This window comes from Notolepis coatsorum (assembly GCF_963971535.1).
Source record: "Notolepis coatsorum genome assembly, chromosome: 4".
Taxonomy (NCBI): domain Eukaryota; kingdom Metazoa; phylum Chordata; class Actinopteri; order Aulopiformes; family Paralepididae; genus Notolepis; species Notolepis coatsorum.
Window position 1 is genome coordinate 47,580,575 of NC_140168.1, and position 17,433 is coordinate 47,598,007.

General features: G+C 44.3%; 2 protein-coding genes across 3 annotated transcripts in view; both read left to right on the forward strand.

Moving 5' to 3' along the window:
* LOC311227032 (plectin-like) overlaps window positions 1-17,433 on the forward strand; it is a 145,912-nt gene that overhangs the window by 45,522 nt on the left and 82,957 nt on the right. Inside the window, exon 1 of one of the 2 annotated variants that reach the window (XM_084312544.1) lies at window positions 9,179-9,225. The exons of the other annotated variant lie outside the window; for it this stretch is intronic. The gene's annotated coding sequence lies outside the window, so the exon portion shown is untranslated. Of the gene's footprint in view, window positions 1-9,178; window positions 9,226-17,433 lie in introns of those variants that run through there. 2 annotated transcript variants of the gene reach the window in all.
* Window positions 3,130-17,339, forward strand: LOC311227034 (uncharacterized protein). The gene is made up of 3 exons (XM_084312546.1): window positions 3,130-3,269; window positions 3,578-5,430; window positions 16,492-17,339. The coding sequence occupies exons 2-3, from the start codon at window positions 3,615-3,617 to the stop codon at window positions 16,494-16,496; spliced, it is 1,821 nt and encodes a 606-aa protein (XP_084168672.1). The 5' UTR covers window positions 3,130-3,269; window positions 3,578-3,614; the 3' UTR covers window positions 16,497-17,339.

A 17,433-nucleotide genomic window follows, 5' to 3' on the forward strand; every position in this document is an offset into this window, starting at 1 on the left:
GCACTCCCTGCTGGGAAACAGCCGGACCATGGTTACAGTGACACAGCCATGGGACAGTAGGGAAAGGGATTTAATTCTGGTTTGTACAAGTAATTGTCTGTTTCTCTAAGATACTTAAATTCAAATTATTTCTGGGTAGGTTTCAGATTTGCTTCCTGACGTGGGGAGAGCAAGTCAGCACCACATTGGTCCAAGTTTGCAACCAGCTAGTAACAGACCAATTATATATCTCTCATAGGTGACGTACTGTTTTGTACTTCTGGCTGCGTCTGTCTCTCTAGAATCTCCTGCAACTATATGAAAATGAATGGACTATCAATAGATCGCTCCTAGCTTTGTCTGTGGTTCATGCAGGTTGTGGTCCCATAAACATGTACATTTCTCTCTCTGATAAGAGGATTTTGAATTTTGAAGCGGCAGTCTAGCCAAAAATAGCTTAGCATTGCAGATCAGGTCACCTGACGTCACCAGCATCAGTGAATTCTCTGCGACATTTAGGTCATTTAGGGTTAGCAATTTGGCTTTTAAAAATTGGAACATTAACAAAACATAAAATGCTTTGGTGAAACCCAATTCCTCCATTAACCCCACATCCAGTATCAATGACGGATTACATTTCCATTACTGGTAAACGGGAAAGGAAAACGCTGTTAATTTTCGCCCAAAAATTATGAGAACCCGTTAGAGGTGCATTGCTTTGTTTAGCTAGATTTCAGGCCCTACATAAAAATAAAACCAGAGAGCTCAGGTACATCTCAACATCTACTGTATATTGTAAGTCATTATCTTTTGCACTTCATGTAAATTCTCTATCGTCATGGAACGTTTGGAATGAAAGAATTCTCAAGTTGCAATGCTGCCAAACCCTAGGTTCCCTGAACCTAACGCAAGTCTTTCTCCAAAGAAGCCGTGTGAAACAGGCTGGCTGTTTCTTTGATGCAGCCGACAGAAGGGCTCCAGTGAATTTTGTGAATTCAGTGTATTTTGGAATCAGGGCAATCATGTAGAAGTTCTCAGTCCAGCCCTCTACTCAGTGAGTTGACAGTTTGAGGGAAATGTATGTGCAAACCAAGCAATCGCTACGCTCCAAAGACATGCTTCAGCTTAGCTAAATGGGAAGGTGGTTTAGCTCGTTGGGCCAGTCTGACTAATCACTTTATAAAAAAAATAATAATAATTTAAAGAAGAAGAAGACGTGAATGCACAGTACAATCAGAATTATGTTGTCATTTTGTCATACACATTTTAAATTGATCATATTAAAATATATAATAATAACATTAATTGATAATAATGTTCAGTTTTATGTATAGTGGCCATTGGCTACACCCTAATTGCCTAATATGAGTTGAAATAATCCATTTCAGTCGATTTTGTGAAATGAACAATCGTGATTACCGGGAGGAGATCCACACTGACAGGTTGGTAGAGTCCTTTTGTTTACAATCGGTGCAAGTAATCCTCCCTCAGGCCTGCCCAGGCCCAGCTGTTGGCATGGCGATGGAGTTTCCTATCAATTTACCAGAGGTCAGAATGACTGGCCTGTTGGGAGAGGCAGGGGGTCTAGCAGAGGAATTTAGACAGATGCATCGGTAGCATGGCTGAGGTTCTGTGATGGTAAATGCCTCAAATGTAGTGTACTGGTGTTAGATGGGTGATAGACGGGTGATATAAAGTATGTCACACTGGATTGGCATTCTTGTCACTTAGTTGTATTCGATAGATGTTTTGCAAAATAATGTTGTTACATAGTAGTAGTTTTCAGGTTTAGTTGTCATCACACATGAAATTACAACTACACTTTCATTTATACATTGTACACAATGTATGTATTTGTATGGACTGTATGCATTCTTTATGTGTCAAAACTGTACTGCATGCATTTGTATGATACTACAGCAGTCCCTTTGTTGTTATTGATGTATATATTTTGGAGATATATGTCTCCAAACTGATGCCCCCCCCCCCCCCCCCCCCCCCCCCCCCCACAGCAATAGAATTCATGTTACTAGCTCTCCTCAGAACAGCCAAACAGGCAACTTGGATCCAGCTGTCACTCACCCATATATTCTGCAGCACATATGAAGTGCAATAAGAGACAGACGCATGTGAAAGTTGACATGTGGCATTTGAACCGGAAACATGCTGACTAAGCACACATGGAGAAGAGAGTCTCTTCTTTTCTCAGCCTGGCCCCATACCCCTGTTCCGACAACCTACAGTATTTTCTGACCTACTGTGGAAGTTGGCTTTATAGTCTCTAACTGCATCAGCTTTTCATCAAGTTAGGCCTATCGGCTTTTGATTCATAAAGTCTCTAAATCATATCCTAAATAAAACATGTGGAAGGTGTTTGTCATTTGGAAGCTAATCCTTTTTTTTCTCTCTTTAAACTTTTTTAGTTTGAACCCATAAATACATTATCAGTAGTAGTATTCCTGGTTAAATAGTAACTTGAGGAATGCAACGTAAGACTAGGCGGAATCTTGCAAGACCCAGTAAGAATTCCTTCTTTTCCTTGGAGTGCTGAGTAGGACATGCTGTTCCCTCGCTTGGCTCACATGTGCTTCTACTGACATACATGTGCACATTGCAATGTACACGTATGTGCAACTTGCTTGCTCAGTTTTCTTTTCTCTTTTTTGGTGGATCGGTTGTTGGGGGAGTTTGGACGTTGTGTTATGCATTTTTCCCCCCTATGCAAACAAAAGTTTGTCCTTCTGTCAAAGTTGACTCAAAAGTTACAAACCCCCGATTGGGAACAGAATGTACATTTCGTTACGGTATCACCCAGTGAACTCCCCATCCCAATTCGAGCATGAGATTGGATGCTCGAAGGAGCCGTGTAATTGTATCAGTAAGTGTTAGGTAATGTTGCCAGAGCGGGAATTGTGCAGGACGAGTGAAAGTATGCTGCTGTCACATCGCCGTACGGCAGAGTACAGTGGGACTTCTATATGTCTGCTTTGTTCCAGGAGTTGGACTCCTGCCAACTTTGCCTAGAAGTGTGTTGGGGCTGCCTGAAGGGGGTGTGTCGTGTCCATGGTGGGGGTGTCCCCTTCAGGCACACAGTGTACGAACACATGTGCTATGGTGCGGAGGAGGTGTGTCAAGTCTACCTCTCTTGCTTGCTCGCCTGCTTGGCTTCTTTCCTTTCGCTTTCCTTGCTTCCCGGGTGCACACACACACACACCCCCTTGGCTTCTCCCCCTCTCTTCCCACTCTCCTCTCGTCCAGGCTGTTTCCTCTTCGACCGGAGAAAGAGAAAGGTAGGAGGAGGGGTCGTGAGGGGCATTTGTCTTTTTCATGTTGACTCAGACACTTTGCTAGAAAAGTACCTTGTTGCTTCTTAGAAGAAGAAGGGGAAAAACGCTTTAGAGGGAAATAATTCCTGTTTCGTCCGTGTGGAATGTGCTGTTGGGGAAGTACACTGACTCTGTCATGCAAACGTAGAGAGGATTATTTCAAGAGGAAAACATTGTGTTTGTTTTAGAAGCCTTCTTGGACATTGACAGCTGGTTCTACTGTCGTATAACAGCGAGTGACAACATTGTGTTCTTTTGTTTTCTTTTGTAAGTTGATCAGAAGCTAGAGGAAAAACTAAAGAAGTCAAAATGGTGGCTGGAATGGTAATGCCCTTAGCGGACCTGAGGACCATCTATGAGCTCCTCTTCCGGGATGGTGTCATGGTGACAAAGAAGGACAGGCGCCCCCAGTGCATGCACCCCGAGCTCCAGGGGGTGGCCAACCTGAAGGTTATCCGTGCCATGGGCTCTCTCAAGTCCAAGGGCTTCGTAAGAGAAACCTTTGCCTGGAAACATGCCTACTTCTACCTGACCAACGAGGGCATCGTGCACCTGCGCGAATACCTGCGTCTTCCCCCAGAGATCGTGCCGTCTTCTCTGCAGCGCGTGCGTCGTCCTGCGTCCACCCTGGATGTCATGCGCCGGGCTGCTAGGGTCCAGACCGTGGAAGGCCCCACATCGTACGTGCCCAAACCAGGCAGGCCCGGAGGAGAGAGCCAGGAGGGCATGATGGACCGCCAGGGCTATCGTCACAAGAGAGCAGGAGAAGAAGAGGAGGGCCAGTCTGAGAGACCCCCGATGAGGTTCAGAGGGTCCTACCAGCCTCGCACCCCGGAGAGAGCCGGAGAGCCTGGGCTTCAGACCCAGACCTTCTTCAGGAGAGGCCAGGGCTTGCGTAGAGGAGAGGAACGCATGCCAGAGGAGGGTCAGAAGAGGGGATTCAGAAACAACTTTGCCCCTCCTGAGAGCAGGGCTGTCAGATCCCCTGTCCCGGTCAGGGAGGCCAAACCACCAACTCCTGTCCCTGTTGCTGCTCCTGTTGTGGAAGAGATCCCAGAGGTTGCTGTCGCTCTGCCTGTCGTTGAGCAGGTTGTTGAACCAGAGCTGCCTCCAGCATTTATCCCTGCAGTGGAGCCAGAGGCCCCACCTCCAAGTCCCCCAACACAGGAAGTGGTGGAAGAAGAGGCAGAGGTGGTCGAAGAGGTTGCTGCTGAGCCGCCTGCTGCCGTCGAAGAACCTGAGCCTGTCGTGGAGGAGGAAGAGGCAGTGGTGGAAGAAAAGGAGGCCATCATTGAAGAGGAGTCAGTTGTGGAAGAGAAGGAGGAGGCAGCAGTGGAAAGGGAGGAGGCCATCATTGAGGAACCTGCAGTAGAGGTCATCACAGAAGTGCAGGTACAAGAGGAACCTGTTGAAGTGGTTGAAGAGGAGGTCATTGAGGCTACACCTGCCGAGCATGTGGAGGAGGAACCAAAGCCAGCCTATGTGGTAGAAGAGTCTTCTTCTGAAGAAGAAGATGAAGACGAAGATGAAGATGAGGAAGAGGAAGAGGATGTTGTTGAGGAAGACACCCCCGCTGAAGTTGTCGAGGATGCCCCTGAGCAGGTGCCACATGATGCTGAGATCGAGGTTCTGGAGGAGCCCAAAGAGCTTGCGGCTGATGAGGTCGAGGCATCCATCCCTGTGACCAAAGCCATGACACCTGAGCCTGATTCTGACCTGGACATGCCTACCCCACCACCCCCCGTCGCGGAGGACTTCACAGACCTGACAGAGGAAGTGGAGCACGTTACTATCACTCACAAAATTGAGGGGCCCACAACGTACATGACCTCGCAGGAAGTGGTCACAGTAGTGGAGCAGGCTTCTGAGACCCAGGTCATTTCTCAGTCTCACACCGTCATCGAGACCTCTGTTCAGATGCTACCCGACGTGGTCTCTGAGTTTGGACTTGAGCAGGGGGAGACTGCTGCGGCCTTTGAGGCGGACTTTGTCGTCCCTGTGGTCCCTTCCGACTGCCCAATAGCTGCCCTGAAGAACTCCCTGCCTCAGGGGGACTGGGGCTTCCTAACAGAGGACCCCGAGGAGGAGCAGGAGGTCAAGAAAGTGTGGCCTGACTCCCTAGAAGGTTTGAGCTCATTCTAGTTCCTCTTCCTCCTCCTTCCTCTTGTCTTTTCTTGCATCAGTGACAACATGGGCGTTGCTATGGTTGCCATTTGTGGGAGGATGAGAGTGGGGTAATTTGATTCAGTAATGATACAAGTAATGATATTGTCATTCCCCACAAGGCTAAACAATAAGTTAACCAGACTGTATAATTATATGTATTTATTTTGGGATGCATGAAGAATATTGCATACTGTAGTCACACTAGTGTGCTTGCATGCGATATTACTAAATCTAATTTTAGATTTAGGAATTGTATCACAGTATGTCTTTATGGTGCCAATGTTGTTTACATGATTCTACAGAGGACTGCCAAAATGCTGGAGACATTCTTATAAAAACACATACCCATTCAATACCAACATGCACATTCACTCTTCAACCAGGGTACTAACTAAAACCACTGAGCGAACTTCATTTGGAAGACAAAAGTGCGAGCACTTTATTTCACAGTATTCCAACGTTATGCATTAGACAGTGAGAGCCAGGGTAACACTGCGTCCTTTTGTTGCCACGTGCTAGCTGTGCTCCAGTAGGGAATGGGGTTTTCGGAGTGTGAGCTGAGCTGAGCTGTGTAGGCCTGCTGTACCGTACTCTGTGTGCCTGGGCTAAAGGCCCCTCTCTTCTTCCCTGCATCTGCTCGTCGGTGATGCTATAAAGCTTGTTCTGATTTATGTGCGCCGCAAATATTTACAAAAGCATACTTTCTCCCTGCTGCTATATCGCCGGCTTCCCCTGCTAATGGCCAGACGTTCAGGGGGGGGGGGGGGGGGGGGGGAATCAAAGGGAAAGCTGTGGAGAGTTTCTTGCATAACTTGCGTGCTATGTGCTAAAGAGCCCTCTACAGTAGCTTAAAAACCCTGCGCTCCTCTGACTTTATCATACTATAGATAGGTTGGGGGGGGAAGTTACTGTATGATACATGTTCCATATTATGTAGTGGGTGAAGTATTAATGTAAAAGCATGCACAGGAAACATAACTGGGGATAACACAAGAGAGCACGCCTTTCTAAATCATAAAGACTTTTGGACAAATTATTTTCACACAAGCCTACTAACTGACAATGAAACAGAACAGTGTATGTCTGTTTATACCTTTTTCTTTTTTTTGATAAATGTGAAGTGGGCACTTTTAACTCTGGCTATATCTCCCAGGGTGAGCAGTTCCACAAATAGTAGTAACAACCCACACTAGGCGGTGAGAATGTTATGCTCACAGTAGGTGAAAAACCCAGCAGCAACTCTTCACTCCACACCCCCTCCGAGGTGGCAGTCTAGCGAGAAATAGGGCCTAAGCATACTTTCACTGGGTGGGTTATGTAATCAATCAACATTTTCTTTTCTTTTAGCTGTTTATCGTGTGTCTTTCTTAGCTCATATAATGTTGTTCTTATCCTATCAGTGAAACAAAGAGCATCTGGTGTTTATTCATGTCAAAAGTTAAAAACCTTCTCTTGTAAACGTAAAAATCAAATCAAAGTGACAGAAATGCAAATATTTCACCTACTCCAATGTTGCTCCTGATGAGTGCATGCATACTGTATACAGATACTATATAACATATACAGATACTGTGAACTGTATGCAGGACCATTGACCTAGTGTCCACGCTCTTCCTGCCATGCTGGCACTTTAACACAACGCTGAACAGTTCTCCCCGTTGGGTGACCACATGTATCCAGACATGATGGAGGTGCTGCTGCCATCTGCTGGGATAATAGCTCATACGGTATAGGGTTCTAATGTCTGCACCATTACCATGCAGAATGTATTAGGACTTTAATCTTTTTTTTCTAAATGAATATGTTTTATTTTATCTCTGGGATCTTAAGAATAAATTGGATATTTTTATGGTAGATCAGTGTGTTTCTGCACTAACTGGCCTGCAGAACACAGGGTTTGTACTCTTTCCAAACCCTCCCTTGATGTGCAGCCTGCCTGCCTGCCTGTCTTTCCATTCTCAGGGCAGAGAAATGACTAAGCAGAGACGGAGGGAAATGCGAGTCCAATTAAGCTACACTCAGCTTTTCCTGCCTGTGTGCCTCGACGAGAGGGCGAAGCCTGGCGCGGAGACGCAGTCCAGATGAAAACATATGGCAGTTGCTACCTTTTAATTCTGGCCTTCGATGCTACCCTAGGCTGCTGTAAAATGCAAGCACCCAGCATTTAACGGGATAGAGTCTGAATGGAGTATCAACACCAGCAGCATTGAATGGAGTATCAACAGCAGCAGCACACAGGGAGTAGAGTGTTAAGCTAGTTGTTAAGTGTCTCGTTTTTCCGTGTGTTGAGTGGGAGACAATACGTGCTACGATGGAAATGAGTCATGCTAGAGACTTCATGGAGGCTTTGATTCAACAGGGCCAAGGTAGGAAATGATTTTCCTGTCGAGACAGTTCTATCCTCTTACCAAGAGGTGTCAGCACAGAAATACCTAATGGCTTGACTTGGGATGGGGTGGGATGGGACGGGACGGGATGGGAACAGGTATGGGTCTGCTTCTTTTAGCCGGTGTGTCCTATAGAGGAATTTGTGATCAGTGTTCACTTTTCCTTTATACATTTTTTTATTTACATTGGTGTAAAAGTTATAGTTTATTATGGTTCCAAAGATAATTCCCTGTACTTACTGCAACCGTCAATGTACTGTATATAGAAAAACAATCATAATGTGGGAATCAAATTCAAATTCAGAACTTTCTATTGAAGACTTTGAGCTGTGCACATCCGCACGCTGTCTGCGAGTAACTGGGATCATGTTCCTTAGTGCTAAATCCTGGGGGGGGTGAGCAAGGGGAGAAGGCCCCTGACTGGCTGCTCCCCACCCCGGCTCTTCCAATGGGAGTCTGCACCCCTGCTCAGAGGCAGTATGGGTGATTGATTGCTAGTCTTCACACTGGGGAAGTATCTCGTCTCGCATGGGCTCATATGTACCATAATGTACAGCTGTATTAATAGCATGGCCATAATGCCCACCACATGTCGCCGTAATTGATAGGGGAAGTTCTAACTCTTCAATCTTGTCTGTATTTCTTAGTCTGTGGCAATTGTATGGCCATATAATGTAGTTGTAAGAGTAGTATAATTAGTTTCATCCCATTTTAGGGGGGGGGGGCACATTGGTCTTACTAGCAAGTTTAAAAGTAGGAGTTCATTTATGCTGTCATTATAGTTCCTCTTCATCCCCTACGGGACAGAAGGCTATGGGGCTACAATGCGTTCCCGCTATTAAAGCTCCCATAATGAATCCATACCAGAGTAATTTCTCTGACGGCCCCAGCCTATGGAAGTCCCTGTCCTGTGGAATTTTTTTTAAGTCTCCCACAGTAGAAACCTCTGTTACAGCATCTGGCTGCCAAAGTCATGCTTTCCTTTCTTTGTCTCTTTCTTGTAAGAAAATGGATGTGTCCCCTGGTATGTATAAAGCCCCCCCCCCGCACATGGATCTCATCCAGTTGGTCAGAAACCGCTGCACCAGTGGAGCTGTTTCCACTGTGGAAAGCCACTCGATTTGAATCAGACTTGGGCTCTCTAGTTCATCTTTTTTTCCCCCCAAGCCTTGCCTCCCACTTTCTTTCTCATTTTGTCTGGCCTTTCCAACACGCCCCTCTGTTTCTGATCAGCGTGCAATATGTCTGGAGTTCAGATGTTCTGCTTTTGCCGTCAGTATTTTGTCTAAAAGTCGGGAACCCACAGAGTAAGATGGATCTATGCTGCTGCTGTTGTAAGAGATCTGGACGACCGCTCATTATTACTGGTAGGTTGTTGTTGTTGTTGTTTTTTTGGGGGGGCGGGCATTGATGGACCCTATTAGGGCTGTGTTATCACTGCAGTGGGTGATGCTCTGACAGGGTTAAATGTGGTTTCCTTGGAGACGTGTGCGGCCTCCCTTGACACTCCCATCGTCAGTATGGGTTGACAGTAACAGGAAGCATTTGGATGAAAACATATTTGAGATTCCCGTCTTTGTTAATCTTAAAATGTACATTTGTGTAGAGATGAAGATTTAGCATATGAAGCAAGGCTACTGCTCTTGATTATTATTATAATTATTATAATTATTTTTTATATATTTTGCTGTTCTCAAAATGATATCACTTTTATGTACTAGACTAAAATACAGTGTGTGATATCAGGCCCTATAGCCTACCAGTGTGATGGTGGGTCCTAGTCACTGAGCAAAGGCATGACATGTAAAGAGAGCAGCATTGAGCTGGCCCCTCCCCTGTGGGCGTGGTTCAAATGACCTGAGCTTTATATCCATAATGTCCTCTTGGTTTCCCATTTCCCTTTGTGGACTGTTCCATCTCATTCGTAGTCCCTTCCCTGCCAACATCTTGGGATCCTGCGATTAATTTGGTTGACGTTCAAACTAAAAAAAATCTAATTGGTGCGTAACCTACATCGCATGACTTGCCAAATCCTGAAACTAACACATGTTGAGCCTCCTTTGAAGGCAGATTTCTTTATTCTGTGTGTCTTCAGGCTGTTTTTATTTAGAGATATAGTTTCTAACTTGCCCAGTAGCGGTCTGTGTGTGGAATGATGTTACCGGGTAAACGTGTTCTGGAAATCCGGTCAATGCGTGCCATAGTTCATTCACTCGTCTATATGTCCAACACACCCCTTCTGGATTCTCTTCCATATACAGTATAACCAGTTACCTGACACTCACCATGGCCGCCGGTGACTTGTGGTCTGTGTTGTGCAGTCTATTTCGGCTTTCTTTTTTAAGGGACTCGGTTGCCGTGTGGCATTGCAGTGGGACACTGGTCTCGGTGTTAGGTTACCGCACGGTACTAGGGTGGTAGGTGACGCTCTCGCTCTGCTGTGCCTCACCCTGAAGTTCACCACGCTTGTGTTCTGCTAATAGAAGGAGCTAGAAGCAGAGTAGATGCAGTGGCATTTTCTTTTTGCACCGCAGGGCGAGGCTTTTGATCTCGTGTGACGGATGAAGGCGTTGCGTGTGTGTGTTCGCTGCTCAGGGAGGGGTCTGGAGGTACGGTTTGTTTGGTGAGAGAGGATACTCTCAAATGTCAAAGGCTCACGGTAATTCGAAGTGGTATTATAGAAAGCCCTGTAGTCACATGCTTCTGCCATACCGTACCAGAGGAGAATGCAAATGGGGAACATGTTGGTTTAAACCCCCAAGCCAGATAACTTGAGAATGTACCAATACATTTTCAGTATCGCACGCATTGGGGAAGGCCAGTAGTAATTATAGTCGTTTGACAGATTTACGTTTAAGTAACATTCTTCTCCATGGGCTGGGTCAGCTTTATGGAGACATTTTACCCCCAGGCTCCTTCTGTACCTTTTTAACCCTTTCACTACCACACTACATACGGTTAACGGTAGTGAAAGGTTAACCTTCTGTAGTGTGGTAGTGAAATGGTTAACCCTTTGTCGTGTGGCAGTGAACGGGTTAACCTTCTGTATTGTCGCAGTGAAAGGGTTAACAATTTGGTAGTGCGGTAGTGAAAGGGTTAACGTGGTCCAGAAAATAATGGAGTACGTGTACTGATTCAGACAGAAAGTATTTTGGCGGCTTTTCCATTGGTTGGTGGTCACACAACATCCAGTTATGTACGGGGTCCAGGAAAGTGTGCTCCTCTGCGCGAAGGGCCACGGGGTCTAGACATATGGAAGCAATTAACAATTTAGAGACACATGGCAAAGTTATACATGAATCGAGAGCAAGTTGGCTAGTTTGGAAGGGAAAATAAAATGGGACGCATGGCTTTACTATAAACACCAGGAGAGAGAGAGGGGCTGGACTTGGCATGATATGCTGCCTGTATATGCCTCATATACCAGGATGGAAAATAACCACCAGGGGTTTCTTTGTCGAAGAAAGATCCTATGGAGGGATTGAAGAGGACACTTTAACCCTTTCACTGCCACACTACCAAAGGGTTAACCCTCTCACTGCGACAATACAGAAGGTTAACCCTTTCACTACCCCACTACAGACGGTCTGCAGTGTGGTAGTGAAAGGGTTAGCCGTCTGTAGTGTGGTAGTGAAAGGGTTAGCCGTCTGTAGTGTGGTAGTGAACGGGTTAAAGCTATACGGCTATAGGTCTTTCTCACAGCTCATTCATTCATTCATTAACCCTTTCACTGCCACACAACAAAGGGTTAACCCGTTCACTACCACACTGCAGAAGGTTAACCCTTTTCACTACCCCACTACAGACGGTCTGCAGTGTGGTAGTGAAAGGGTTAGCCGTCTGTAGTGTGGTAGTGAAAGGGTTAGCCGTCTGTAGTGTGGTAGTGAACGGGTTAAAGCTATACGGCTATAGGTCTTTCTCACAGCTCTGTACGTGCACACTCCTTATCAAGGTTGGCTGAAGTGCATGTGCGTGTGTGTGCGTGTGTGTGGTACACAAAGCAGCCTCGTGTATTATTAACTCCTGCAGACGGACCGCAGCGAGAGACGGCCGTGGACTACAGTGAGCCTTTCCCAGACTGACTGAACCAGTGGAGTAACTTCAACAGTAGAAGAGGAAGGAAAACTATTCTTAAAACTATGTTTGGGATTTGCAACGTGGAGAACTAGAGTGAATGAAGTGGACTTGTCAAATAATAGAATAGAATAGTTTTATTAAGGAAAGTGGGATTGTGAAAGAACAGTGGGGGGACGGAGCTTAGCAACTCGTGCCAGAGATCTGAGTCACAGGGAGGAAGGAGAAGGAGGGGTGGCTCTTTTTGCTCTGCTCTCTCGTAAAGCTGCGAGCAACTTGGCTGCTCTTGTTTAAAGTACGGGATGGCACCACACCCCTAGACGGTCCTCCATCCCCCCTCCCTCCCTCCCTCGCTCGCTCGCTTCCTCCACTCCCCCTCACCTTTCACCCCTGGTCCTCCCACCTGCCTTCGGAGCCTGCGTCTCCCCACTCTGTAGCCAGGCCCGATGTCGGCAAGCCCCCCTGGAAACGTGTTCCCGACCCTGGTGGTTGCGGGCCACATTGTTACTTTGATCGTCCTATGGCAGTGGAAGCTACGTAAGAGGCAAGGTAAGGCGGCTGGAAACGTGTTCTTCTGAGGCTTCCTTCAGGGCAGACGGTAGAGTAGTGTGTCCCTCTGTGTCGTGGGAGGAAGGTCAGGTTTCTTTTCTCTGTGTAAAAGGTGACTTGTCGCTTGTGCTCTCTCTCTCTCTCTCTGGTTCTCTAGTGCGTTTGTTGCGGTGCGCACCCCTCCGTGTCTCCTCCTCACTCACTCCCCCTCTTTTCCCCCTCTCACTCTCCCTCTCTCGGTTTCCTGCCGTCTGTGGAGACAGCGGAGTTAACCCTGTAAATGTCGGCTGGCTGTAATCTGATGACGTAGGAGCCAAAGTATTTTGGTCGACACAGGGCTGTTTGGCTTTCGTCATACTCGTTTTGACTCGTATACGCTTCACTCTCAGCCTTCAGGCTATTCAGCAGGAGGGATTTTGGTTGTGGTTTCTCTTGAATAGTATCTTAATTTTGGAAAATATTATTATAATTAGTAGGGATGTCCGATATTATCGGCCGACCGATATTATCGGCCGATATCGGCAGTAAAATGTGATATCGGAAAATATCGGTATCGGAAAAAAAAAAAAATTACATTTATTTAACCTTTATTTACCCAGGCAAGCAAGTAAGAACCAATTCTTATTTTATTTATTGTCAAAAGTATGCATGTTGGTTTAATTCAACAACAAGAGATATGTAATGTTAATTTTTACTTTTTTAATTATCATATTTTGCACAGATAATGCTTACATTTAGAAAGCCTTTTGAATGCATCCAGTGAAATTATTAATTACCTGAAATTATTCAGTTTTTTTGGGGGGAAACCCTGCATATATCGGTATCGGTTGATATCGGTATCGGTATCGGTATCGAAATTAAGAGTTGGACAATATCGGAATTTCGGTATCGGTAAAAAAGCCAATATCGAGCATCCCTAATAATTAGGGATGCTCGATATTGGCTTTTTTACCGATACCGATATACCGATATTGTCCAACTCTTAATTTCCGATACCGATATCAACCGATATCACATTTTAATGCCGATATCGGCCGATAATATCGGTAGGAGGATAATATCGGACATCATTTCTATAGAAATGTAAAAAAATAAAAATTGAAAACCGATACCGATATTTTCCGATATCACATTTTAATGCCGATATCGGCCGATAATATCGGTAGGCCGATAATATCGGACATCCCTAATAATAATAATAATAATAATAATAATAATAATAATAATAATAATAATAATAATAGTGAATGTTTCAGTCACTTGATACCTTTTTTTCTTTTGTATTGTACTTATGCTGGTATTGTTTATAAGCCTGTTCTGCAGGTTTGCTTGTGGAATTCACACAGTGCTATAAGTTAAACATGTACTATTTACACACAGACCATCTGGTCTGAGGGGAGGAGCGGGGATCACACGCATGTTCCCTCAACAGCCTGAAGGTTATTCCTCCTGGTGTCAGACCTCTGTCAAGCGCTGTTGACTGTGGACACAGTTTGTCACATTGGAGGCTGTCAAGTGTACCTCCACTCTGCGTCGACCACACCCTCTTAGGCAAATTACAGGATGCCTGAGTGACAGTCTGCAGGTGTGGAGAGATGATGATGACCTAAAAGGTTAGAGTTAACTAGTTCAAGTTCAAGTTTGTTTATTAAATATCACAATAAAATACACATACTTTGCGATGAAATGCTTAGTTCTGTATGAGCCCCTGAGAGTGTGCTTCATACAGTAAAAAAAGTAAGTAAGAAAGTAAGTAAAAAGTAAGTTAGAAAAGTAAGTAGCCTAAAGAGGAATATACAATATACATATATATATACAGTACAATATACAATCTAAAGTAGTACAAATGAGTAAACAGTGAAGTACAATGCAGAAAATGAGGTACAAAACTTTGAGGTAAGGTGCAATTGCAAATGAGGTATGAATGTAGTGCAAATCTCTTTAATAATAGTTAAAACTAGTTTACCAGCCATATATATTCTCAAACAATTAAAGGGAATTGACTCAAGCCAGTGACGTACAGTAGCACTAGACACAGCTGCTGTAAAGAATAATTTAAAAGATATCAAAGACGACACCTACTATAGGCCTAACTTTAAATTGAACACAGTTGCAATGGTCCTCTGTAAGATATCCATGCGGTTTGAACTGTGATTTTCAGGAATAATTGTCAGTGTGTTTAGCTGAGTATTGGCCTGGTGCTCTGTTGAGGCAATGAGTAGCCTATAATTGCTGTTTGGCTCTCTGCGGCATTGTGTTGATGACTGCTTCATCCTGATCTGTCCCTGTGGTCCGTCTATTAGACTCTCACAGGAAGTCCAGGGGGACCCACCTACGGTCGATAAAAGAGGAATGTGTCTGAAAAAGGCGACTCACTCTGAGTGTTCGTTGTTTGGGGGGGGGGGGACTTTCAATGCCTTTCAAAGACATTCTGCCTTTTCGAAATATTTGACAGCAAATTACAGAAGTAGCATTTCTATAAATCACTTACGATGACCATAGCTGTGTGTCACACTTGGATTATGCTAGGAATTACAATGGAGTACACTGTACACACTGTTGTACCACTGAAAGAACCACCAAAGAAGAGCTGCTGGAGTGGTGGGTTGACTGGCAAATGGCAGGCAAATATCGCATTGCAAATGTAGGCTGCGTGTTATCGCTACGCCCTCGTGTCAACATGCGTGCGATTTGCATGTGAGGAGGCATGCTTTCAGCACTCCACCTGTTGCACGGTAGACAATAGGCCTTCACAGCGAAGGGCAACGCTCTATATACAGTATCAACACAAAGCCTGTCTGTAGTTAGGATGTCTGTTTGTTTTTCCCCTATCAGAAAAGGGGAGTTGCTGCCACAGATCATCATTTTGTTGACTAGTAGTGTGGTTCATATGGACATTACTGACCTATTTACAATCAAAGGAAAGATCTGCAGTAAGTGGGTCACATTCGGGATGATGTGGGCGGAACCTACTGTAACCTGGGCAGGAGTGCATGGTTGTAGTTGTGTGAGATTGACAAGGTGCCTTTGGCATAGTTAAGTTGGAGCAAGAGCTCAAGGGGGTCGAAGGGGGATTTGTCCACAGTCAGTTTAAAAAAAGCCCACAGAATGTCTCTGGCACTGGGTGATGATGGTAAAACGCAACACCAGGGGGGGGGGGGGGGGGTATCCTGGATACGGTCATAACAAACTGGAAGTTCCCCTTGTGGTCTCCTCAGGGTCGATATGAAGGACCTTGGAGTTTGTCTTTATGTCTTTGTTAAGTGTCTGCACACAGAAACTCTAAGACATTTGTATACAATGGTGCTGTTTATCAAGGAAGATTCAGACAAATTGATAAATGAGGCCAAATGCGCAGAAGTACTTTTACTGCTACGTTTGTGTGTTTTCAATCAGGCTTATTGAAAAAGGTCAGCCATTATGAGTTATAAATCAGACGCTTTGTTGCTTTTGGCTTCTCCTAATTAGCAGAAAGACAGTTATACGAGTTTCATTCTGGAAGGTCTTCCTGTTATGTACTTTTCCCCATTGCTTATCTTGCCTTAAAAATGTCTGTCAACAATGTTTTAATAGCCTCTCTGAAGCCGCAGTGGATTCGTGACATTTAATTTGATGACGCAGTTTGTTTTAGTATTTCTGTAATCTAATCTGTTCAGGAAGACGCACCCAAATCAGTATCAAATGTCACTGAATAGCGTTGTTATCTTGGTCGTTCATTGTGTTAAACCGCAGCAGGTACCGATGAAGCCACAGGTTCAAACCTTACCTGACAACAATTTTAAGTTTCTCCCTGTAGGGTTAAAAACAATACACTCCCATTCTGTACCTACAGTACACAACCTTCATAATAACCAACATACACAACACACACAAAGCTGCACCAACCGTCTAATCATCTCCAACCAGCATATTGGCATGTCCTGTGTCCTGCATGCGCACGTCAATGGCAACTTTCATTGTTCTGGTGGCACAACAGTATGCTGAGCTCTCTGTACAATTGTGTCTCCTAGGATGAAGAACCAGCAGCCATGTCACGTCAACACCCTTTCTGAACAAAGCTGGCACACTTTTCAGGGAAAATACCACCGACTACCTCTGCCAAATGCTGGACTTTCATCCATCAACCCAATGTTTTACATTTTATCACAGGATCAATAAAGGGTGTCTTTTACATAGATTCATTTAGATTTTTATTATTATTAGATATTAGGATTCTTTTTATGTGAAATTTCTCATAGTCTTAAACTTGGTTTTCCATTAAAGTTTGAATAATAACCTACTGTTGGTTAGCTTTACCCGAGAAGTTAATCAGATAAATGTTTGTTAGCATTAGTTATTTTGCATAGTAGCCCTACTGACCTGAGTCAAAGATTTGAATACATATGAAAACGAGAAATATCATATAATGCATCAAACACTCAAGTGTAGAAAATAATTAAACAAATTCCCTTTATAGATAAACTTTTATACTGTGAATTGCGTTGCTTATTCCCTTTTTATTAGTATTTTTTTTAAATAGGTTCTGCCAAAATATATAAATGTATGATGGAAGCATTTAAAGGGAAGTGTAAAACAACGTTTTATAAAATCATGGGGTGAATCTCAGTCTAGCAACCTAGATCTAATCTATGGCCAATAAGATAAGTCTGAAGATACAGAAATATTTGTCCCATTTTGCCAGGCATTTGGAACTCAAATATCTTTGCATGCATTTACACCCTTCATCCCAAGTATTTTGTTACTTTTTTTTACTTTTTTTTTAAGATTGACAGGTGTTTGGGAATGGCTTCTTCTCACAGGAAATGTACCCCATGTTTGTCTTTTTTGTTTTTAAATCAAATAAAAAGACATTTTGGAGTATATGTGTGATTTTCTTCTCAATTAACAGATGTGCGAAATGAACAAACGTCCATGTTTTGTCTGTAAGTTTGAACGTGTTTTACAAGATATTT

Coding starts and splice junctions, on each gene's coding strand:
- LOC311227034 (XM_084312546.1), top strand. CDS start 3,615: ATGGTGGCTGGAATGGTAATGCCCTTAGCGGACCTGAGGACCATCTAT.